Genomic DNA, 25,552 nt, shown 5'->3' with positions numbered 1-25,552 from the left:
AAGCATTGTAACATAACGCGATGGCCGAGTGGTATGAGGCGCTGGTTATAGATGCATCACTTATTTGTACGCAAGAGTTCGAGTCCCGTCGTCGAAAAAAATTTTAAAAAAAATTTTGTTTATTTTTTAGTCTTTTTTTTTTCGGCATATAAAAGTATTAATGACTGCTTTAATATTCGAGAAATAGTTGTTTTCATACGCTCTCGGGAAGGTTACAATTGGGCTATTCCCCTCGGCAAGCCTCGGGGAATAGCACAATTCTAACCTTCCCTTGAGCGTAATAAAACAACTATTTCTCTCAAAGCAGTCATTAATACTATACTAGGTGCTAGTGAACAGTGAAAAATAGTGAGGAAATAGGAAAAAATAGTGAGGAAATAGGAAAAAAATAGTAAGAAAATAGGAAAAAAATAGTAAGAAAATAGGGGAAACTAGTAAGAAAATAGGAAAAAAATAGTAAGGAAATAGGAAAAAAAATAGTAAGAAAATAGGAAAAAACTAGAAATGCAATCGTGTCACAACGATGTGCGTGCAATGACGCCATGTTTCTACGTGTCAAACGAAGGAGCTACTCTCGGACTATCCAGAGCAATATGTAAGAAGTCTGTAGCTTCTGTGATAGTGGAGATAGTTAGGGCGAAAGAAAGGTCACCAAAACGGAAAAAATGGTGCCTGGACGGTGACGCATGAGGGTTTCCGGAGAACGAAGAATTGAGTGACCTTGAAGGAATGCTAGAGACTACGCCTACGAATTTTGAATGGAATTGGAGTAGAGGAAGGGATCTAGAAAGGGCTCGCAAGCACAGCGTGCAAAACCAATAGGACTTGGTGCATGGTGAACATGTTGCGACGCGTGCTTTGGCACGAACGGCCGCCCATACTAACACAACCGAATATATAACAGTCTTAAAAAATGACGTCATGGCCGAAGCGTGTTATAATAGGGCGGAAACTCGGCGGAATTCGTATAGTGACCCTTGTTCAAATGCGTTTTACTCACAATTTTCTGCGTGAACATATACCATACCATACTTGGTATCATTCGAAAGGACACTTAAGTGCGATCAGTTTTAAACCATTGTCATCTGCGCAAAACGTACTGTACGTATCAAACGCGCTATTACGTAAAGCATAGTAAATTCATCATTTTTGGCGATAACTTGGCGAAGAGGGCATTACAATTTACTCAACTTAGCAGACAGTTGTCACGTATATGGATACATGTGTCTGCCAAGTGTCATAGATGTAGGTATAAAGATCGCCGGTTTAGAGCAAGTTGAAGTTATTTCTCAATTTTCTTGAAGATGGCGAATTTGGAGGGCAATTTTCTCAAATTTGGTCAGTGATAGGGTATATAATTTTGTATATGGCTGGAAAGGGCATATCTTCAAGTATCTAAATCCAAAAAGGGTACGGGTTTGCCAAGCCATTATGGAGATACGGCCACAGAGAGAAAGCCAATTCCCAGAACTTTAGAGGGCGCTATTTATGTTGTGCAAAGCCATTGGAGCGTGAAATTTGGCATGGCTATGTGCAATTATGAGACAAACATACTGTGAGATTTTAATACAAAACGGACATTATATGAGAAAGTTATGGCAGTTTTAGATTATTTAGGGGTCCATTTCTCAAGAATTTGAGAGATTGTTGACGGAGTCGGTTTCAGATTTGAATTTTGAGTATGAAGATGGCATTTTGAAGGGCAGGTTATACGTAACAGATTAAAGAACATCTCTTAGACTATCTAGAGAAATTTGTTAGAAGTTTGTAGGATCTAGGATAGTGGAGATAGGAAGGAAGATAGAAAGGCCTTAAAATGGACCAGAAACGGACAAAATGGCGCCTGGACGTTTACGCATGAGTGATTTCAGAAAACGAAAAAGTAGGTGACCTGGATGAGATGCTAGAGATGATGCCTACGAAATTTGAATGGAAATGGACATGATGAAGGCACCTAACTAGGAATAACAAGCACTACGTGCAAAGCGAATGGGATTCCGGACGACAAGAAGAGGAAGAAGAAGTAAGAATATTAATAATGTGAACGAAAACAAGGCAATGACGAAGGGTCGTCATTGCAAATAGTAAGAAAATAGAGAAAAATAGTAAGAAAATAGGAAAAAATAGTAAGAAAATAGGAAAAAATAGTAAGAAAATAGGGGGAAATAGTAAGAAAATAGGAAAAAAATTGTAAGGAAATAGGAAAAAAAATAGTAAGAAAATAGGGGAAAATAGTAAGAATATAGGAAAAAAATAGTAAGGAAATAGGAAAAAAATAGTAAATAAGTGAGGAAATCAGAAAAAATAGTCAGGAAATAGGGGGGGGATCACTCATCCCTTTACTTTCATGGATTTCTCAAGCACTACCATCTCACACATCCAGTCAACGACTCTGTACATTCAATTAAATCATACAGTGCAAACTTGATATAAAGAGATCAGTTATACCTGAAATGACAAGGTAATTTAACAGCTTTTGGGGGTTAAGATTTCTTGGTTGCACATGACCTCATTGTCAAAAGTTTCCACTGTAGAATAGTCACCCTACTCCTACAGCTCTTTTCTCTGCATCGATGCACCTACTCAGTTTGCCAAATTCACTTCATCCTTTCAGTCCAATCCATTCAGTAGAACATTTAAAATAGTCAATGGGTATATGGGAAATGTTATACAGTCCACTCCTATTATAACGAACATGGATACACCAAGATTTTATTATCAGGCAATTCTCATCAGTCCCAATTTTAAACAAACCAATGTGTTCAGTAACTTGAGTATAACATGATTTCATTTTAACAAGGAAATTGGCTTGGTCCCGAGCACCTCGTTATAATGGCAGTGGACTGTAACAAACAAAAAGAATAAAAGGGAATGTGTCAAATAAAATACATGTACTTTATTTTCGAGAGGTAAACACAATGACATGAGTTTAGTATAGTATGTGTGTTCATATGAGCAAATAAATAAAAGAACTTAACCGATATTTACAATCTTTGGTTAAAGACCTTGACCGGAGCAGAGCATTATATAGACAAATTATATACCTACGGACTCGTGAATATTTACTGAATATGAAAATGCAAACTTCTCGAGATTCCACGGCCTCTGAAAGAAGTATTTAGCATCCGAACCCCAGGATTCACGGATTTGAGAGGGGCACCCCGGAGATTTAGTTTCGGCTGCGCTAGCCGGTGGCCGTTTCTACCCGTTTCTGATGACGTCATAACGTGTAGGTTATTTGGCCACTCGATATTGCAGCTGGTTCTTCGCATGGTGGTCGGTATGTGAAGTTTTCTTCTCTCTTTTTTTGTTGTTGTAAATATCAATGTCGAAGCTGTATTTGGACATTTTACGATTAGAATGTTGACATTTTATATCTGTATTAATTTCACGCTACGTAATATGGAATATCAACCCCAAATTTCCACTAAATTAGATTGAAACGAATCATTTGCCCGCGCTGCTGGCTGCCTGCCTCGGTCTGCGATTGCACAACTTTCAGCAATCTATCGCTGAGCCTCGCGAGAGCACTCGGGCCGCGGCCGGCCCGGCCTGACTTGCCGCGCCGTGTCATGCTGGTGGTCGTGGAATATTTCTCGAACAAAACTAAGTTTCGCTCGCTTTTATCGCACAGATAGCCTTTCCTTTTGCATGGTTTACCAGCATTAAATCAAAGAATTATTTAGATCTACATTGTTTTATTGTCTAGAATATAGTCTGTAAACAATGAAAAATAAGAAGAAGATGAAATGGAGATTTTGAAGAAGAATTGGGCCTAAAAAAGAAGAAAAAGAAAACTAGGTAGTTGGTAGAATCTAGGGCTTGGACTCGTGCCGCCCAGTGGCAGTGCACTGCAGTACAGTGAAGCCAGGAACTAAATTATTTTGAATTGATGTCGGAAATCACATGGGTGCCTCTTCTTGATACTTTCTCGTGATGAAAACACTGTTTTTATTCAAATCAAAATGGTCTAGAGTCTAGATCTAGTGTTGTTGCCAGGGATGATTATTAAAACAAAATCATCGGTCATTTGTTGTTGACTTTGCTTCTTTTTTTTTATCCGACTACAGATAAACTTTGCTCTTTTTTTTTCTATGAAACTAGCCTCAAGTTGTTCTTTTTGTTTGGATGTGGGTAAAATCCTTATTTATATGCATACGGTGTAATAATACTTTGAAGATGTTTGTCAAAATGCGAGCAAAATATTTACATTTATTTTAATAATGTACATTCAAGTTTAATTTAGAATCTAGTTCAATTTTGATCATGACATTCATATTTTTTTTTTTGCAATTTTCTAAATGATTAATATTCATTGTGGAATGAAAAAATAGTTTTGGCGAAGGGATGAGATGCTTGGAAATGCCGAGATCATGATTGCTAACTATTTAAATGAACTCTCCTTCACCTTTACCGCATATATTATATTCCCAATCTTATTACAGGTACAAAGGTGTACGACAAGCTTCGAGAGGAATGGCTGAGGACCAGACTGATGAACGACATTGGGATGATGTCCCCACATGCCCAAACCAGCAAGGTTGAATCATTCCACAACATCCTCCTTCACTTTTGCCCCAAGTTGCTTGTATACTCATATCAAGGGATGAAGTGCAGGTAAATTAGGCAATTAATTCATCAACATTATGCTCCCCTAATATAAATTTAACAAGAACGTCACAGAGGGCAGTGTTGTTTCTTCTTCTTCTTCTTTTGAATTTGATTTTATTGGTTTTATGTTTTAAAGTTATTATTTTCTTTTTGTTATAGCCAGGTTCTTTCTATTTCATATTTTGTTGTTTTTTTTTATTTTTTTTTTATTTATTATTTGTAACACATGCTTTTTACACTAACTCTTGCCTTCACTTATTGGAGAGTAGGTAACGAGTTTATGATGATAGACATTACATTACCAAAAAGATAAAATCAACTGTCACAAGTATGTTATTCATGTGACCTTTATTTTTAACTTCACTCTTTTCAGATTATATTTGGCTGTCCTACATTGGAACGAAAATTGTGATAGAGCCCAGGCTGTTGATGCCGAAGGGAACCCAGTGTACAGGTTGAAGTATCCACGCTCGAAGGAAGGAGGCCACACAGTGGAGAGAGTGCTGACAGCTGGCACATGTGGTAAGTAGCCACATGTCTAGTGAATGATATCAATATTCAACAAAAGAGCTCAATTATATATAGAAATCTTTTATTACTTCATGATCAATAGAATTCAAATTAGTAGATTCTTGTGGCCTATATGCCCTTAACTTAATCTGTTGATTAAATTGATAATTATAAACATGTATTGGGTTACTTTCTGCAAATGTGTAATATTGAATAGCAAGCAGAAACAGGCATATATGTCAGTCCCCAAGTCAGTGAACTACCTATTCAGCAAAGAACATGTGCATGCCATTGGTATTTGATTGGTCATCCACCTACAAATAGTGTGTAAAATTAGGTAATTCAATATTTGTGAGAAAAAGAGTTTTCTCTTCTTATGTTCTTATTTTTCTCTTTTCCTTTTTTCCTCTTATCAAAATGTATTTTTTTAACACCGTATAGATGAATTTTCAAGGTATAGTTTTGGATTTTATCTTGTAGGTTATGTGAAAGCCCTGATGAGAGTTGTCGTAGAACTGGTGGAAAACAGGGAGCAGCTCAGAGACAACATGGAGGAGCTACAGCCTCAACCAGCACGGAGTGCCTCTCATCATCACCCCGACAATGGAGAAGCCGTGCAAGCTTTTGAACAACATCATCGCTTTGGCGATAGAAACTAGTTCTTTTGGTGATAGAAACTATGATGAATGTGTCAGCTACCTGAACATTAACCACTGATTGTTTTATTTCAGTACAAGACATGTTTTTCATAGACCCTAAATTATGTTTATGCCAGTATAATTATGGAGAGTAACATGGAAGTACTCTATGCAAGTGAGTAGTGGATTCCGATTCTATGTGAGTGTAAAGCACTAGAAACTTGTCTGTAAGCTTGTACATACTTACACAAGCCAAAGTCCATGGTACACATCAATAGTCATTGGTTTTAATAGGTAAAATACTTATTAAATTTGTAAAACTTACATTTTTAGTTCAATTAAAAACAATTTCTGAAGCATATGCACTAGATTTTCATAAACACTAAGTAAATCACTGTTGATCATGAATTTGGCACCAAATATAATCTGATTTTTCTCACAGTCCTTCATCTTGGCCAATGCTTTTTGCTTCTTATTTGCAAAAAATAAAAAATTAAAAAATGCATTTTTTTTCTTCATCTAAACTGTTCTTATTCAAGAACCATTTGATGTATTGCACCAGATATGACTTTATTTTTTGTTGTTGATTTTTTCCCTTTTCTGCCGAGGTGAATTGTGTTATTCATTTTCAAAGTTAGTAGTTTTAAAGATCATGCCATATTATCACAGAAGAGGAAACATTGTGATGATACTTCATCGCATCCATACTTTTTTTCCTAACGGCGGTTTCCTGTTTGTCCTAAAACCTGGTTATAAAAGATTGAAAAATAATCATCCTTGCAGATATAATAAAAATAGTCATCTATCCTGTAAACTTTACATAAAATAAGGATGAATGTAATGTACATGTTGCATCAAAGTTTTTGTTCCAATGGTGCATCATTTTGAAATATATTGCACAAACAGAGAAGAAAATGATTGGAGGGAAAAACCGTCAATGGGATGTTCTGAGAATATTTTGAGCAAAGGTAAACAAAAATTCATCTAAAGGAACACAAATCTTGTTTGTTTATTTCTATTATAGGTGTCTTGTAGGAAGCTTCATAATTTAAAGATGGAAATTGCTGTGAAAATGAGAGTGAGATAGAGAATGTGAAGGAAGAAGAGGGATAAAGATAGATACCAATAGGGATAGAGTGAGAGATGTGAATGTGAAGGAAGAAGAGGGATAAAGATAGATACCAATAGGGATAGAGTGAGAGATGTGAATGTGATGGATGGAAGAGGAGAAAGAGAGATTGTGAAAGAGTGAGAGATGGGAATGTGATGGATGGAAGAGGAGAAAGAGAGATTGTGAAAGAGTGAGAGATGGGAATGTGATGGATGGAAGAGGAGAAAGAGAGATTGTGAAAGAGTGAGAGATGGGAATGTGGAGGGTGGAGGAGGAAAAGAGGGGCAGAGGGAGAGAGTGAGAGATGGGAATGTGGAGGAAGAGGAGAAGGAGGGACAGAGTGAGAGATGGGAATGTGGAGGGTGGAAGAGGAGAAGGAGGGACAGAGTGAGAGATAGGAATGTGGAGGGTGGAAGAGGAAAAGAGGGGCAGAGGGAGAGAGTGAGAGATGGGAATGTGGAGGAAGAGGAGAAGGAGGGACAGAGTGAGAGATGGGAATGTGGAGGGTGGAAGAGGAGAAGGAGGGACAGAGTGAGAGATAGGAATGTGGAGGGTGGAAGAGGAGAAGGAGGGACAGAGTGAGAGATGGGAATGTGGAGGAGGAGAAAGAGAGGAGGGACAGAGTGAGAGATGGAAATATGGAAGAGGAAACAGAGAGAGGAAGTGGGATAGAGAGATGGGAATGTGGAGGGTGGAAGAGGAGAAAGAGAGAGGAAGAGGGACAGAGTGGGAGATAGGGTTAAGGTTTATCCTTTTTGGGAGGATAGATTTGATGCAAAATAAAGGATTTCCTGGATTTATTACGATGCTTACCATTTATCACACATTTGAAATTTTGTCAACCGCAATTCCCTTCTCTTACTCTCATTATTCCTCTGTCTATCTCTGTTGTGTCCATGCTGTTATTTCTCTTTCTCTCAATTTCGTTTTCTCTTTCAATTTCATTTTCTCTTTCTCTCCCCTTTTCTGACTCGGCAGGTTGACTGTATATGAAATGCTCAAATTATTAAAACAAATTACATTGCAGGGTGTATAACAAAAGAGAAGGAACAAGGCATGTTGTGTTTTTTTTTTTTTTTTTTGTTGTTGCTTGTTTATATAGATTTCAACATTCTTCCTCATAAGAAATCGTTGCTTGATCACAGTTTTGCAAAAGTTCGAATATCAGCTCTGGGAAATTAGAATCAAATGTCGAGATCAAAGTTCATAGCAACCATACCATCATGAGAAGTTCAAACAATAGTATTTGTGATGAATATGAAGATGAAAGCCGATGATCACAAATAACGTACAGAAGATGGCTGACAATCACATAGAAGATGACAGTCATTCAAAGTTCGCAAGACAATAGTTGATGTTACATCCTCATCTCAACCGACGCAGGATGGTCCCTTTGTACTGACCACGTCCATCAGGATACGCTTCCATTATTGAGGCATGGACACATGCTGGCAGTTGCACCCTGATGTCCTTCCCGAGCCAGCCCCAACACCATCTCACGACTTTCCTGTAGGCCACATACCTGTATTTTCTGTAAAATAAAAAGCAATAAAAAAATTTCATTATTTTTCTTAGGATAGATGATTTGATGTCAAAATATTAATTCTTTATTAATTAATTCAGGAAAATAAAAATGATTAAAAAAAACTAAAATGACCAAGGGTTAGTCATTGTTTGTCGGGCGGTGGGGGGCAACATTCAAAATCGCATATAAAGTTTGTGTTTCATAACTACAGATTATTGGGGGGGGGGGGGGGGGGGGGGGGGGGGGGGGGGGGGGGTAACATGCTAAAACTCACAAACCGGTGGTCATTCTTGCCTATTTGTATACATTTCCTGAAAAAGTGCCCCGAAGCACCTGCAGATAAGGCAGCTAGTACACCAGTGGTCACCAGGCAAGAATTTTGGTCAAAACTAGTAATTCATCTTGCGGTGACTCAATTCGTTTTGAAAAGTTTCACCCAATAAACTTTCAAAATCAATCCATTTATTTTTTTGCCCTTGCCAAAATGATGAAAAGGAGAAACATAACTTACTCATTGTTCCTGTCCCCAAATGCTTTGGCTGCTCGGCGCCACCTATCTGTGTACTCCATCCATCCGATGTACAATGTTGTCGCATTTAGGATGGCCGGCTCAAACTCCTCAGAATCCACCAGACAACTTGAACCCTGTCGATCAGCCTCTGCCTTGACCTCTGCAATTTCCTGACAACAGACACAATCACCTTCATTGAAAGATGGAGGCACACGACATCTTCCACATGTACACCTTGAAATACAGAAAGATTCAAACAAAAATCAATACACCTACTATAATTTTATAAATATTTTATTACAGCTTCCTGATAAATATAAAAATGACATCGTTCTCGTAGTCGTAGTATGGTAAGAGTGCCCAAGGCAGTGCCTATGTCTGCGCACCCACGTAAATGCGCGATATTTATAGAACAAAACATCAAACTGACACCAATTTTCAATCTTAACCTCAACAATTCATTTAGATACCAAAATTTGTGAAAATAATTGGGAAGATTAAAAATGAGTTTTAGCAAGTTTCATTTGCCACCCTGAAAATTTCAATCATTGTCAAAAAAGAAAAGTCTGAACAGGGGGTTGTCCCTGGTATGAAACTTCACTGTGCTTGATTGAATTGCGTGCAAAATAGTGAGTGCGCAGACATGGGCACTTTTCAGTTTTGCTACACAAAATGACGAGCCCGTCTGAAATTCGTTAAAAAAAATTGTTCTTGTGAATAATTTGTCGAGTTTTTTTGTTTCAGTAATCATTAGAATATGAAGAACGGAATAACAATGATGATTCTAAAAATAATATCTTACTGTGTAATGAAATCGAGGTCGAATTTTAGGTGCGCAGACATAGATCTAGAGAATCATTTTAACAAGTTAACTTTAGAATTAGACATGCCATTTATGACCGAGTCTAGAGATCTACGGTATTTGATTTCAATTTTGGGGGGGAATAAATATTTAGAATGCACAACAAATTCAATAAGCTTAAAAGTCTTAATTACCAATCCTCGACATTTTCATGAAGCCGATTTGCGTTGTTGGCCCTTTCAGCATCGCCAACATTTTGCCCAGGTTCACCACGAGGTAAAGGCTCATACTCCCACTCGACGATACGCCCGTGTTCTCCGGCGTCTGCATCACTTGCATCGCTGTCGGTATCACTGCTGCTGCCAGTACTGTCCGGACTGTCACTACTACCACTGACACTGTCATTTTCACCGCTTTCCCCGCAATTGCCATCCTCCTCACACTCAAATTCCATAACTAAATCATCTTGTGCATCTGCCCTGACGACTGGGGTAGCCATTCTCTTTAGAAAGACTTCTCAAAACTTCTCAAACTTCAATCGATAAAAAGCAGAAAGGATTCACGGTACGCAAAATCAATGTAGATCTCGAACATCGCGCGGCCAAGAATTATAGCAAACAATTCGAGTCTACACGAAATGACGTCACCCAAGTCCGTGCGGCGCGGGGGCTCTTGACCGAGGCGAATTTGGGAGGGGGCGGCAGTTGTACTGTAATTTTCATTTTTCTCAGTAATGAAAGGGTATTTAATTTTTTCTTTCTTGTATTTGTATTTTGTGTTTCATTAGCCGTCTGTGGATGTATGGTTGTTTACGCTCCGGTCAAGGTCTTTAAGTACTGTAGTGTACATGTTGTAGTAATAGAGTTGTTCATGGTTTGCTATGATTATACTCTAAAAAAAAACAACAAGACAAATGCGACTGCGTCTCCTATATGCCCCCGCCTTAAAAAAATATCATCCACCTAGAATGTAGCTTTCTATTTTTGTTCAAATAAAGTATTCAGGTGAGTTTCAGGACTATTAGTGAGCCGATGTGGATATGCCAGGCGATCACAAGCTCTCTCCCTCACTAGTAACCAAATAAAGCAGTATTCTGGACATGAGAGTGTTGTTTTCTGTCTCTTTTATTACAATTTAATTGCAAAGTGCTCTTAACAATGTAATCACATTTTCAAACCTCAAGAAAATCATGACAAATAAAAAAAAAATTCTCGTTATTTACAAAGATAACAAAATAAAATAAATCATAAAACAGATTTTTCCACAATGCATGCATGCTCTATAGTACAGTTGACATGTTACATAATTTTCTCAATCTCAATTGAACTGTCAAAATCTTAATACAATCATCATAATCTAGAAACACTTACTACAAAATCAATGACATGTCATGTCATTGAGTTGAGATATATAAACAAGAAAATGACAGACTTACATGCTACTATTTTCAAATAGTTTTACGAAGTATACCATGGTCCTTTATCTTCACAATATGCAGGCACTCATTGTGTACACATACATGTTGTACTTGCCTATGAATCTCAATGATTAGACATAAGAATTACATAATAAAATGGAAACAAATACTAATGTAAAGGATACAGATGTTGGTCATGCTGTTCACAGGCATCGAATGGTGGTTGTACGTTACATGTACATTGTAGCTTGATTAGTTTCAATGGATCTGTAAAGATATAAATGAAATGTGAGTTAGGGGTTAGAATAATCATGCATTGGTACATTTATGAACATGCAATTAATACTTAGTACAAGTATTTATGTATTTCATAATGAAAAATTCAAAGGCACAGAACATGTGTGTACAAAAGTATGATAGCAAAAAAGATGCCAGGCTGACGATGAACGGATGGTGAAACAACGGAGTCATCAAAGAGCTGTCAAGGTGCATGAAATGTAAACCACTCAGGTAGGCAATTAATTAGAGTTATTTTATTCTTAGATATATTGGGTGAACATACATAAAATAAAACATAAAACACAGAAAAGAAAATAGTAAAGGAACAATTTGTTGAAGAAAAAAATAAAAAGGAAAGAGAAAAATAATGTAGATCTAGATCTAGGTAGAACTTGTGCTACCTGCAAATTATTGTTCTAGCATAAGGCCATGTAAAATCGATTACATGTTGATCGTCCGGATTTTTTGAAAAGAGGAGGAGGATGTACCATGTTATTTGATATTTGATATTTTTCCCAAGATGGCTGCCGCGTGTACAAATAGTATATAATTGAATATGTACATCAACCAACGTTGCTGTAGTGAGTTTGATTTGCCCTAAAATATCAATTTTGGCTTTCTTCAACAGGTTTCTTTTTGTCTATTTTTAAATATTAAATGTTGCCTTTATTTTAAATATGTAATTTGTAAATATATTGTCATTTTTGTTTTGATTTTGTAATTGTTGTTTTAACATTTATGTAGATCTACATGAATGACATGTTAGCGCTGGATTTCAGACAGCATGCATGCATTTACGCGCATGCATGCTGTCTGAAATCCAGCGCTAGAGCGCGGCCGCGCTATCGTGAGGTATCTGCGATGCGATGATCAGTCGACTCGATCGACTCATCTCTAGCTAGCTCCTCGACTCAAGCATATACATGCGATATATGCATGCGCAGCGCATGCATCATCGCATCATTTTTTAGCGCAGCTTCACTTCAGCATATCGCCGATCATATAGCATATCAACCACTCTACATTTCAATACAATTTTTTCTAGAGTCTTAGTATGTTTGTACAAGAATATTTGAACAGCGTATTTGAAGAAAAGGTGGAAAAGATGCATATGGTAAGTATTCTGTGTTGTTTTCTGAATAAAAAGAAAATATATCAAATATAAGGAGGCGGGCGGAAAAAAGGAAGCGGGCGGGGACGATCAACGTGAAATCAATTTTACATGGCCTAATGATGAGGTAAACTACTCTAATATTTTGATGTCAGATCTTAACTAACAAACATGAAATAAATAAACCAAACAAAATTATCAACAATAGATTTAGATTTCTACTTAGTAAGGACATACCTCGCAGACACACTCTCGGACTTGGAAGACTTGCTCTTCTTCTTGCGTGGTGCTTTAGCAGGTTGTGTTTTCTGATTCCTAGAAAAATAATTTGAGATACAATTTAGCCTAAAACCACATCAAAACATTATATCATGCAAGGCAATATAATTGACAGACGTAGTAATGGTACAAAATCTGAAATTTCTACGTGGATTTATTGTAATCACGTTTGTTTACATTCACTAACAGACACTACACTGCACTTGGAGATTCACTACACTTCACTGATCACTCCACACTACATGGGAATATTGATACGTAAAATAACATTCTATAGGCCTACTATGTCTATGAAGTAGCATTATATTCAACAACAGACACAATACAAATATATATATCATAATATAATTAAGTTTCAGAAATAAACGTACCTTTTCAGCTGTTTTCTGGGGCCAGTTCCGCTCGTCGATGATCCGTCATTCGACAACAAACTAGTTTCTCTACGAGTGGGACTAGATCTAGTAGTAATATTTTGAACATTTGTCGGGCTCATTTTCGTGGGAAGAATCACTAAAATGGGATAAGGAGGCATCGGAGTATGAGGAGTCACTATCTCTTGATGAAATTTCATCGCTAGAATAATTGCTGGAAGACATTTTGGTGTGATTTGGAGACGTTTGATGAACGAAAATCAGCAAAAGTCCGATGCGCACAGCAGTGGGGAAAAATATAACGGGGAATTTTCAAATTACATACAGTACTTGCGTACTGTCCTCTACGTTGAAACTTTGCACACACATAGAACGGGAATATCTCGATCGAATCAAATGCTTTTTTTTCTATTAATAAAGGAGATTTTTTTTTTGGTTGAAATTTCTATGTGTACATTTTCTTTTTACACATGGTTTATGTATGGTTATCTTTGAGTGCACTAGTCACTACTATAGTTTGTAAATAAAATCAAGAATATTAATAAAGGAACAAAATTGAAATTTCGTACATTTTCTTTTTACACATTGTTTATTTATGGTCATCTTTGAGCTCACTATTCAATATGTGACCCCACAGCTAAAAACCACCAATAAGTCGCAAAATGAACAACAGAGATAATGGCAGGAGAAGCGGGCTTTTTGAATAGGATGCCAGTCATAAACAATGAAAATATGCAAGTTTAGAAAATAGACAAAAAATAGTTTACAAATTTGTATCATGTCATAAAAACTTTAAGTGCAAAAAATAGGAAGAAAATAGTACTCGCAAATAGGTAAAAAGAAGTCTGAAAAAGATAAAGGTGAAAAAATAGGGGAAAAATTGTCTGAAAAAGATTAAGGTGAAAAAATAGGGAAAAAATAGTCTGAAAAAGATTAAGATGAAAAAATAGGCAAAAAATAGTCCTATTTTTTCCATATTTTTTTGGAGAAAATAGGCAAAAAATAGTCTGAAAAAGATGAAGGTGAAAAAATAGGGAAAAAATAGTTTGGTACTCGAGAATAGGAAAAAATAGAACTATTTTTTTCCTATTTTCTTTTAAAAAAATAGGAATAAAATAGTCCACAAAAGTTGAAGGTAAAAAAAATGGGGAAAAATAGTTTGTGCTTGAAAATAGGAAAAAAAATAGGACTATTTTTTTCCTGTTTTCTTATAGGAAATAGGAAAAAAATAGTCTGAAAAAAAATATAGGTGAAAAAAATAGGGAAAAAATAGTTTGTACTTGAAAATAGGAAAAAAATAGCCCTATTTTTTTCCTGTTTTCTTGAAGGAAATAGGGAAAAAATAGTCTGAATTTCCAGAAAATAGGGAAAAAATAGGAAAAAAATAGGGGAAAAATATATTTTCGCAACACACAAAACTACTAGGGCGGCCACAGAAAGAAAGCCAATTCCCAGAATTTTAGAGGGCGCTATTTATGTTTTGCAAAGTTATTGGAGCGTGAAATTTGGCATGGCTATGTGCAATTATGAGATAAAGATACTGTAAGATTTAAATACAAAACGGAATTTATATGAGAAAGTTATGGCAGTTTTAGATTATTTAGGGGTCAATTTTTCAAGAATTTGAGAGATTTTTGACGGAGTCGGTTTCAGATTTGAATTTTGAGTACGAAGATGGCATTTTGAAGGGCAGGTTATGCGTCGCAGATTAAAGAACATCTCTTAGACTATCTAGAGGAATTTGTTAGAAGTTTGTAGGATCTAGGATAGTGGAGATAGGAAGGAAGATAGAAAGGCCTTAAAATGGACCAAAAACGGACAAAATGGCGCCTGGACGGTTATGCATGAGTGATGTCGAAAATCAAAGAATGTAGTGACCTTGATGAGATGTTAGAGACCATGCCTATGAAATTTGAAAGGAAAAGGACATGAGAAAAGCACCGAACCAGGAATAACAAACACTACGTGCAAAACGAATGCGATTTCCTGACGATAAGGATAAGGATAAGGAAAAGGAAAAGGAGGAAAAGGAGAATATTAATGGGGCAGAATGTGAACGAAAACAAGGCAATGACGAAGGTCGTCATTGCAAATATGCTCATCTGACATTAATTTAATGTTTAAAAAAAACCTGAGCTTCCGGGGGCTTCGCCCCCTGAACCCCAGGCCAATTCGTGACCTGCCAGTGTCACAAATAAGGTATAAAAATATGCTCATCTGACGATAATTTAATGTATAAAACCCCTGGGCTTCTGGAGGCTCCGTCCCCTGGACACAGCACCAATTTGTGTCCTGCCAGTTTCACAAATTAATAGAGTATCAAAATATGCTCATCTGACAGTAATTAAATGCCTATACCCCCTGAGTTTCCGGGGGCTCTGCCCTTGGACCCGCGCCAAGAAACGTTCAGCGGGCCTGCATCTAAGAGTGGGGTGATGGGGATTTTGTTGTTGTGTGTACTATTACGTACTCACTATTACGTACCAATACTGTATTTGGCTCGCATAATTTCAAATTTGGGCAACCCCCCCCCCCCCCCCCCCCCCCATAAGAAATCCTGGATCCGCGTCTGGGTACTACTACAGTACTACTCGCAGTACAATTTGCGGTACCCATGCTTTCCTTTTTCTTCTTCCCACAGGGCCAGGGCCCAGATGTTGTGAAGGACCACACCCTGAATGAGTAGATCCACCAAACTATGCCTTGTTGACGTACCAGATACTCGAACGAGACAAGCTCTGGGTTAATTCTTCAACGCGAGTGTGCAGTAAACCATCGTTGGCGTCGACGATATTTATATCAAAGCAAATACATGTTCATCGAAATACATGTACACATATTATAAACACAAAATTATTATGTATGTGTCTTTTTGTTTAGAATGGTTTGAGATTTGCAGATCGAAATGGAAAAAAAGATAAAATAATAAAATGACTTACACGAAGGCATGTTTTAGGAATGTGAAAGGAGAGCTGACCAATATAATAGAGATAGAAGATGAAGAGATTCAAGAGGGGATGCTACTTTACACGCGAGACGAGATGGGTAATGAAAGTGTAAAACTAGATAATTCTGTGATTAGAACTAAATTAAGAGAACATAAGATGAACAATTATCTCTCGATCATGTCAAACGTCCTGAATTTTTAAGAATCTGTTTTCTTGACACATATCTCTTCCTTCTCTCTTCTATATATTTGCTCAACAGGATCTCTTCACTCTCCATTACTCTGCTCAAGAAGTATATCTCTTCCCTTTTTTAATTTCTTCTTTACGTTGTATAACAAGTCACAATTCTGAATCAATTCAAAGTTTCTTCTATAGCTTCATCTAATATCGGAATTGCTAACGAGTAATTGATACATTTTCTCTTTTTTTTTTTTAATCTCTTCTTCTTTATCTCTTCCTCCTGTTTCTCTTCCACAATTTACAAAAATGACCTAGACAACAGAAATAAAAAGATACAAGGGCATACTATCAAAGATTGTATATTGTCTTATTTTCTTTTTACTCACACAACTATGAGAAGTAATGCATCATGTGAACAATTTACATATCATAAAAAATAAGTATGTTTCATACAAGATTCTTGGTATTGCCATTATAGTAAGTTGTGGTAATTCCACCGATACATGTATGTAGATTTTACATAAGTTTACAATCAATTCATTTATGTCAATTGAGAGAAAATCAAGAATTAGAAGACTGGCAATATAGCCACCAATGAGCATGAAGCTTTTTTTTCTCAATGAAAACACTTCTTCTTTTACAATGAAAACAATTTCTAGCTAACAACGATTATTAAGACCCTTAATTTCCAATCAAGAAAGAGTACTGTTTAGCTGGCAAGCAATTAATGCACATAATTCAGTTACTTTGTATTACAATGAAACAAGTCTTCTTTAAACAATGAAGATAATTTCTACAGTTTAACAACATCGATTAAAGACCCTTTCCGATCAAGACAGAGAACTGTTTAGCTGTTCAAATATATATGGGGTGTGTCTGAAACTTAACAAACATAAAGTCTTCTCTTTCGCCTATGGATTATATATTCATCAAATGGCACTTACTATCATGAATATTTGTCTTGTTTAATACTGTGAAGTTGTCCAACATAAGTCTTAGACGATTTATGAAATAACATTTGTAAACTTCTTCAAATTGCTGTTTTAACTGTTTTTGTTTTATTATTAATAAACATAATCTACAAAAAGGAAGAAGAAATGGAGAGACATATTATTGATCAGGAATTTTGCCCTAATGTACAGTAAATCAGAATGACAGAATCCTTGGTGAATTCTGGTCATAATAGTGCTTTTCCTCACTTCACCTTTGGCGAAAGTTTCAGTGACGAAAATTATCATCATAAATATAACAGTTAAACAGACATTTAGTTATAGTCCTCTGGAATACCTCCTTGAATCTTTAATTTGGATTTCTATATTTTGCTAAAGTTTCAAATATAATTACACTGCCTAATTTCATCACGATTCATATGATTTATACCCTGTAATGTAAATTTTGTATTTCTTTTGAATCTATGAGATTGGTTCATAGCAAAGAGTATAAATGTATCAGATTAGAGAGCATGTATATTTCAATTCATTTCATTTCGTCTCCATTTTACAAACCATGATAAAATGATTGTATGAAAATAACCTACCTGCATATAAATCTGATGGAATAAAAAGTACAAAATTGCATAAAATGCAATAAAATAATACATAGAAATTTTGATAAAAGAAATATTGCGGGGTTAATAATATTTACAATAAAATAGTTTCAAGCCACACCTTAAAAAGCCTGGAGGCTGTCCTTTAAAGGGTTAGCTATGATCTTCAAATTTAAAAAAGTTGTAGCAAATACAGGATTCCTTTATTATAATATAATTATAATATAAAAGCAGCAATCACAACTGGATTTGCACTTGCAAATACATTTATATACATGTACCTGTGTAGATACCATCACATAGCAAATTTAACATGAATTTCCTTTTATAAACATTACCAGGAATGTGGTCATTTTTCTGAGGCACATTTGGCATGTATCAATATTGAATTCTAGTAATGTTAAAAGTATGATCGTAAGAAATATGTGAACATTTGAATGACATATTACATAATCTGAACATGGTTTCTATGACCAATAGAAGGGGTGTTGATATAGCTCTCGAGTTGATTTCTCCACAATATTTGTTATAATGTTTTAAGTACCGGTACTAAAAAAGTGAATTATATCATCTTAGATCAAGCTTAAGTACAGAAGCATGCACGATACTTTTGATTCTGTTTTGATGACTTCCCTTCAGAGTGCAGCAATGTTTAAATTTGTAATCATAGGTCGTATTTCAGAAGAAGAAAAAATATATATGAAACATGTGGAAAATATTTTCTTACAAATTACATAAACATTTATGCAAGACAAAATACTATTACAATATCATTAGAAATAACAAACATTTTAATTCAAGAACATCATTTAAATCATTGTCTACCGAAACCAAGCGGTGGTCCCTGCGTTAAGCGTATGGCAGGCAGTGAATTTCAGTGAAATTCAGTACTCAACAGGTTACTGCATGGGTTTGAAAGAATGTACTGAATATAATGTAAAGGGTAGATATTTAAAGTTTGATGTGCTTTCCTAGATCCTAGAAATGTTACTATGTACATCAAGGCACCAACAATGGGGAACTTTAATTAAAGGTTACCGGTATACAAAGTTTTGGGAAATTTTGAAAATTGGGTGGATAGTGAATCTTTACAATTTTGATATATTAGGATGCTCCTATGGATGTTTATAAGCACTAACAAAATTAGCCCCTAAAACACTTCTGTTTTTCAAGAAAAATTGAATATAAAATTTATTGGTGCATGCTCCCGTTAAATTTTGATAAATTTCAAATAGCGTCTATGGCCGTGCAATGGTAGCTGCGACCATGAAAATCTCAGGATATGTAGTTGTGATATATACTTTCCAAACGGGAATAGCTAATCGGTCGATTTTAGTCAAGAAACATTGTTTCATAGCTAAATTAATATCTTGACCTTGAGAGGGAGCTATACAACTTAAAGAGTTAATAGCTAATCGGTCGATTTTAGTCAAGAAACATTGTTTCATAGCTAAATTAATATCTTGACCTTGAGAGGGAGCTATACAACTTAAAGAGTTTATTATTTATAATTTCATAACTTTATACTCGATTTCAACCGCGACAACGATTAATGAATATTGTAGGAACGCATATGCCTCCAATATGTTAATTTGAAAGAAAATCATGACCCCATACCGAAACTTTGTAATACCTTTAAGCTACTCAGACATTATACTTTCATATATGGAACAGTGTAGTACTCAATAGAGAAGCATAATTTGCATCTCATGAAGTACAAAATAGCTCATCAGCGAGACGAATTTGACCAACCTTCCTTAGAACATCCTTCAGGGCTTTACACTCTGTGGCCTTGGTTTGCGTATCTCTCCAGTCTCGGAGCATTGACAGTGTACCCATGTATGATACATGTGCACTCTTTATGTTTGTGTTGACATAGCGTTCAATATCTGCTGGTTCATAGCCGAGACCCTTCCCGAGTTTTATATCTCTTCGTGCTTGACAATTTTTCGAGCAATGGTGATCAGATTTTCGTCAAAGTCTTCCTGTCTACCTGAAACGTTCCTTAAAAAAATCATATTAACAAAAACATTTGAGTATATTACATGTACTGACAACAGGGACACCAATGGCTACACAGCTAAACGTGATATATGTAAAGCGCTTTAGAGATGTGTTTTTTTGTATTAATTATTAGCACCATAATAATCCAAATTATTATTGTTACATTTTTTTTTCTCCATGTCCTCTCCATTCAAAATGTTAGGATTTTGATTTTGATGTGATTTCACTTGCACCATTAGCAACAGTGATTATTCAATCATTATTTACTTGCGGGTGAGCCTCAGAATGGTTTTAATTCATAGCATACTGACAGCATTCAATTATCTCTATTGGGCTTTAATCATAAGACTAGTAAGCCCTGTTTCTCCCTACTCTTCAGCTATCTACATTTTGTTTTTAACTAACATTGCAATCAAGCAAAATATTATTTAAAGAAATAATGTCCACACTCTAATCATGCTGTTTTTGCAGCAATTTGATTACCATTTACCTTACAATATTTTCTATATGTAATATAGCTGTTTATTTTTTTTCTTCAAAATTTGTTGGGGTAGGGGGCCAAACTGCCCCTTGCCCTCCCCCCTCTAAATACATTAGTGATTTCAGGTTTACACCTGCACATGTTCTGATCTCAGTCTGAGTCTACTAACCATGCTGATAGTATTGCTGGTGAAAGAAATTATCATAACTTACTCCAGAATTTCCTCTTTACTTTGATGTGATGCTTGATGTGGCTGTGAACTTGATGCACCCTGCAATGGATCTACAAAAAAAATCAAATCAGGAAAAGAGTACCAGTCAAATAACGAATTGCTGTGTAAAGAGAAGAAGTAGTAATAGTAGTAGGAGTAACATTTTGTTTTGTTAATGATCTCTCTCTCTCTATCTCTCTTTCCTGTCATTATTGTTATCATCCTATGCGTTTAGAAATATGGTATGAAGTGCTTCATAAATGTTGCATGATATCATTTTTTTGATTAAATATATATCTTGATGGTATGTACAGTTTATGATGCAAGATGATCTTAGTCATCTCCAAATTAAACTAGACTGTACAGACATAGATTGACAATGTCAGTCTCATGAACACTCAGCTGTCAGACTGCCTGCCTGACCAAATTTATGCAAAAACAAAGTATCATTAGTTTAGCAATAGAAATAACAAACATTTTAATTCATGAACAGCATTTAAATCATCGTTTACTGGAACCAAGTGGTCCCTGGTATATGCGTATAGGAATGAGTGAATTTCAGTGAAAATCAGTAGTCAATGAGTTACTGTATAGGCTTGAAAGAATGTACTGAATATAATGTAAAGGGTAGATATTTAAATTTTGATGTGCTATCCTAGAAATGGTACTACATGTATGTATATGTACTGGTCAACAACCCCCTGGATAACCACCCCTAGGATAACCACCCTCTAGGACTACCCCCAGACAACTACCCCCTAGTACAACTACACCCCGGACGACGTAGTTGTCATAGGGGGTGGTTGTCCTAGAGGGTGGTTATCCTAGGGGTGGTTATCCTAGGGGTGATTATCGGGGGGGGGGGGGGGGGGGTGGATGTCCAGGGATAGGTGTCTGGATACGCTGTCATATATATTTCATTGGAACAAAGCAATCTTCAAAAGAGAAGAATTTGAATTTGCATCTCAATACGTACCAAATAGGATATCAGCGAGACGGATTTGACCAGCTTTCTTTAGAACATTCTTCAGGGCTTCACACTCTGTGGCCTCAGTTTGCCTATCTCTCCAGTCTCGGAGCATTGACAGTGTACCCATGTATGATATATGTGCATTCTTCATGTTTGTGTCGACATAACGTTGGATATCTTCTGGTTCAAAGCCGAGAGCCTTCCCAAGATAATCTAGATCTTCATGCTTGAAAACTTTTCGAGCAACAGTGGTCAGTTTTTCGTCAAGGTCTTCCTGTCTCCCTGAATCGATCCTTAAATAAATCATATTTTAAAAAAAATTATGTTAGTATGTTTCTAATTACGGCACATGTACTGACTAAACGGGGGGGGGGGGGGGGGGGGGGGGGGGGGGGGGTGTGTCAGGAAAAAAATGTAGCCAATGGCTTAACGAAAAAATCTTTCCCAGACCCTAATTTGCTTGGCGGGATATACACTGTAGTGCACCTGACATGGAATACTCACCAGGGAGTGGAGATGGTGCACATTGTGCGTAAATAAACCCAATGACAGGATTACTATTTGTAAATCGCTTAGAGATGGTTTTTGTATTTATTATAAGCACTATATAAATCCAAATTATTAATATGGTTACATTTTAGTTCCTCCATATACATGTACATGTACTATTAATCTGAAATGTTAGGATTTTGATTTGTTGTTAATTGCAAACTTATATTGCAACCAAGCAAAAAAAATTGAAGGAAATAATGTCCAAACTCTTTCACAGCAATTCGATTATCATTTACCTAACAATCATTTTGTAATATAGACGGTTAATTTTTTCTTCAAATTTATTGGGGGGGGGGGCAGACTGCCTCTTGCCCTTCCCTCCTCCAAAGACATTAGTGATTTTAGTCTGAGTCTACTAACCATGCTGATAGTATTACAGGTGAAAGAAATTATCATAACTTACTCTAGAATTTCCTCTGTAACTCGATGTGATGTTTGCTGTGGCTGCGAACTTGATGCACCCTGCAATGGTTCTATAATTTTTCAAATCAGGAAAAAAGTACCAGTTAAATAACGAATTGCTGTATAGAGTATCGAAGCTGTGACGTCATAAAAATCTATTTTTAGAATTTTTCATTTTTTTCTTCATTTTCCGAAAGAGCATCAAAAATAATGTCCAAACGTCAAAAACCAATTTAATACATGTATGTTAAGTATTGACTGAGATATGACCATCTGAATAAAAAGATTGCCTACACGTACAATGTATATAGGAACTCAGTGTTATATATCCTCTGGCTCCTAACCATTAGGAGCCAGAGAACATAACACTGAGTTCCCATAGGATATATATTTATTCAGATGGTCATATCTCAGCCAATACTTCACATATTCAATTGGTTTTCGACATTTGAACATTATTTTTTATGCTCTTTCGGAAAAAATGAAGAAAAAATTGAGAAATTCTAAAAATTGATTTTTGATGACGTCACACTTCACCATTCTTTAGAGTAGTAGTAGTAGTAATAGTAGTAAGAGTAGTATCAAACATGTAGTACTTAGTAGAACTTAGAAGTAGTAATAGTAGTAATAGTAGTAGGAGTAAAATGTTGTTTTGTTATAATGATCTCTCTCTCTCGCTCTCCCTCTCTCTGCCTTTCTGTCTCTGTCTCTCTCTCTCTCTCTCTCTCTCTCTTTCCTGTCATTATTGTTATCATCCTATGCACTTAAAATGTGGTACGAAGCACTTCATAAATGTTGCATGATATCATATTATGATTAAATATGATAAACAAGCGACAACCTTGTCAGTCTTGTGAATTGTTGAGGGCATACAAGAACAGTTATAAAACTAAATCTGCAATTGTATATTAGGATGATATGCATGCATTGATGCCCATGTCTATGTCCCAGATGAAAGAGCATCTCGTGGAAAATCTAGAGCAATTTGTTAGAAGTCTGTAGCATCTTGCTAAGTGGAGATAGAAAGGCAGAAAGAATGGCATGAAAATGCACCAGAAAATAGCTCATGGACGGTCACCCATGAGTGATTTCAGAAAAAAATGTTCAGCGACCTTGATGGGATGCCAGAGACTATGTCACCAAAGTTTGCAAGGCACTGGGATAGAGGAAGTGACCTAGCTAGACCCAGGGGGGGGGGGGGGGGTGTTGTCAGATTTGGTTTGGATAGAGGTGTGCTGCTCAAGCCTCAAAACCCCTACCCATCTTTAAGGGTCATCTGGGGGGGGGGGGGGGGGGTTTGCTGTGCTGTGGCCCAAACGGCCTTTCATACAAACATAATCATGCAGGCTATAAAATGGGCTCTAAAATCCCTTCCCCCCCCCCCCCCTTCCCTGCTAGACAGATTTTCAGAATCTGGCTTTGAGATGCCATGCGTTTTGGCAACCCAGAATAAGCTTGCAAGGAAAAAAGGCCCCTGCAATTATTATAAACCCAGTAATTGCCAGGTACCAATTTAGATTAGTGTTTTGCCAAAAGATGTAAGTGCCAGGGTGAGATATTGGAACACCTCCATAAACAAGAGAGTTAAGTCATGAAACTCACCTGAACCTGAGCGGTACTCCTCTTCTCTTTCCTTCCTGATGTTCATATCAATACTCTTCCTCAATCTTTCTTCGAGCGCTTCATCGTGAATGTTTGCTCCAGTCAAGCTCCTCAGTTTTGGCGAGACGAAAGATGTATCGCAACAGAACACAGGAATAACTCTGCCTCCTAAGCCCTTGTCTGTGAGAGACTGGAACGCCATCTCAATTGTCATGGTGTGATTTACATTTTCATGCTCACCATCCTCTTTTGTGATAAGATAAACCACATGTGAACTGTTAGAGACGTCCTTCTCAATGCTTTTTAATACCGGTTCGCCAAGTTTACTATCAAAAGGAGTTGTCATCTTCCACCCATTCCCATGAATAAGATTCTTCATCTTTAGAAAATATGATGTTTTATTTGATGCCGAAAGTAGATAAATGTCATAGAACTCTTTTGGGGGAGGGGAGTACCCCTTAAAGGATTGACGGTCTCCATTTCCTCAGTTCTGCTAGGTATATCCATATAACCTAAAATGAAGTAGAAAAAAAAGAAAGATACATAAGTGTCACTGATAAGTGGGTCATTGCTTCAAGCCCCCAGCACTGCACTTATTTCACTGAGCAAGGCATTTAATCTGGATTGCTCCTCTCCACCCAGGTGTGTTAAATGGGTACCCCGTAGGATGCAAACTTCATTGTGATTGGATTAGCAAGTGCTTGTCTGTCAAGAATGCTCCCCAGGGAGTGGATAATGTGCACTGTAATATGCAGAATATTAATTGAATCCAGTGACCGGGGTAATAATAATAGCTACTGTAAGGACTTTGGTCAGTTAATGTTAAAGTGAAATATAACAAACCTGTATTATTATTATTTTCATTAATAAGTGAGGCTGCATGTTACCGGTAATACACACGCAACAAAACAGGACTTTCTCCACGACACAGTTCATTTATACTTAAGAAAGATAGTTATGTCACTGGAAGTTTTATCTGATTGATCAGCCATTTCATGGACTTCTTAATAGTTTCCTCCCATATGAGATTTATAAGGTGCTGAATCCACCTGAAATCAAATACTGAAGACGCACTTGTGAAATGAAAACAAACCCCAAAATGAAATCCCATAAAAACAAAGGAACCGAAGGTATGACAGAACTTACAAAAATGTACAGAAATGACTATTAATTATATGCTGAATCATGTGAGATAATAAGAGATTCGCAGTTAGCTTATTCAGAAGGCCAAGCTTGTGCAAAACCATCTGCATTTACACTCATTACTAAGATCTAGCTCATTAGGCCTGTCCTCATCAGCTCAAGTTTGCCAAATAGCCTGCTATTTCTGATCCGGGATATAAGCTCGAAGTTACAAATTGCGGCTTCATTAACTCCAAACTTAAGCTCAAGAAATTTGCTCAGTGTTCGCACATTCGAGCTGGTGAAGACGCACTGGACAAATAGCGGGCTATTTTGCAAACTAGCCCAAGATATCTTAGGAAGATTTCC

The 25,552-nt window shown here is 36.5% G+C and overlaps 3 protein-coding genes and 1 long non-coding RNA gene across 5 annotated transcripts; 1 reads left to right on the top strand and 3 right to left on the bottom strand.

Annotated features, from left to right (window-relative positions):
- The first annotated feature begins 3,030 nt into the window (after window positions 1-3,030).
- Window positions 3,031-6,754, top strand: LOC115920870. Its single transcript, XM_030977572.1, has 4 exons — window positions 3,031-3,280; window positions 4,446-4,617; window positions 4,985-5,133; window positions 5,602-6,754. Exons 1-4 carry the CDS (start codon window positions 3,271-3,273, stop codon window positions 5,778-5,780), a joined length of 510 nt encoding a protein of 169 aa, XP_030833432.1. The 5' UTR covers window positions 3,031-3,270; the 3' UTR covers window positions 5,781-6,754.
- A 1,187-nt stretch (window positions 6,755-7,941) lies between these two features.
- LOC115920869 lies at window positions 7,942-10,520 on the bottom strand. The gene is made up of 3 exons (XM_030977571.1): window positions 9,903-10,520; window positions 8,907-9,140; window positions 7,942-8,401 (listed from the first exon to the last, which is right to left on the bottom strand). The coding sequence occupies exons 1-3, from the start codon at window positions 10,205-10,207 to the stop codon at window positions 8,236-8,238; spliced, it is 705 nt and encodes a 234-aa protein (XP_030833431.1). The 5' UTR covers window positions 10,208-10,520; the 3' UTR covers window positions 7,942-8,235.
- A 674-nt stretch (window positions 10,521-11,194) lies between these two features.
- Window positions 11,195-13,456, bottom strand: LOC115920871. Of its 2 annotated transcripts, XR_004062584.1 has the most exons (3): window positions 13,166-13,456; window positions 12,753-12,830; window positions 11,195-11,392 (listed from the first exon to the last, which is right to left on the bottom strand). It is a non-coding gene; the product is annotated as an uncharacterized LOC115920871 (long non-coding RNA). The 2 variants fall into 2 exon arrangements; XR_004062583.1 differs by lacking the exon at window positions 11,195-11,392 and having other exon boundaries at window positions 12,714-12,830.
- A 5,951-nt stretch (window positions 13,457-19,407) lies between these two features.
- Window positions 19,408-24,537, bottom strand: LOC100892377. The gene is made up of 5 exons (XM_030977570.1): window positions 24,062-24,537; window positions 22,461-22,530; window positions 21,512-21,798; window positions 20,537-20,606; window positions 19,408-19,843 (listed from the first exon to the last, which is right to left on the bottom strand). Exons 1-5 carry the CDS (start codon window positions 24,438-24,440, stop codon window positions 19,762-19,764), a joined length of 888 nt encoding a protein of 295 aa, XP_030833430.1. The 5' UTR covers window positions 24,441-24,537; the 3' UTR covers window positions 19,408-19,761.
- Window positions 24,538-25,552: the final 1,015 nt, after the last annotated feature.

This window comes from Strongylocentrotus purpuratus, unplaced genomic scaffold (assembly GCF_000002235.5).
Source record: "Strongylocentrotus purpuratus isolate Spur 01 unplaced genomic scaffold, Spur_5.0 spur5_scaffold_1, whole genome shotgun sequence".
Classification (NCBI taxonomy): Eukaryota; Metazoa; Echinodermata; class Echinoidea; order Camarodonta; family Strongylocentrotidae; genus Strongylocentrotus; species Strongylocentrotus purpuratus.
This window is presented reverse-complemented; position numbering and strand designations above follow the sequence as displayed.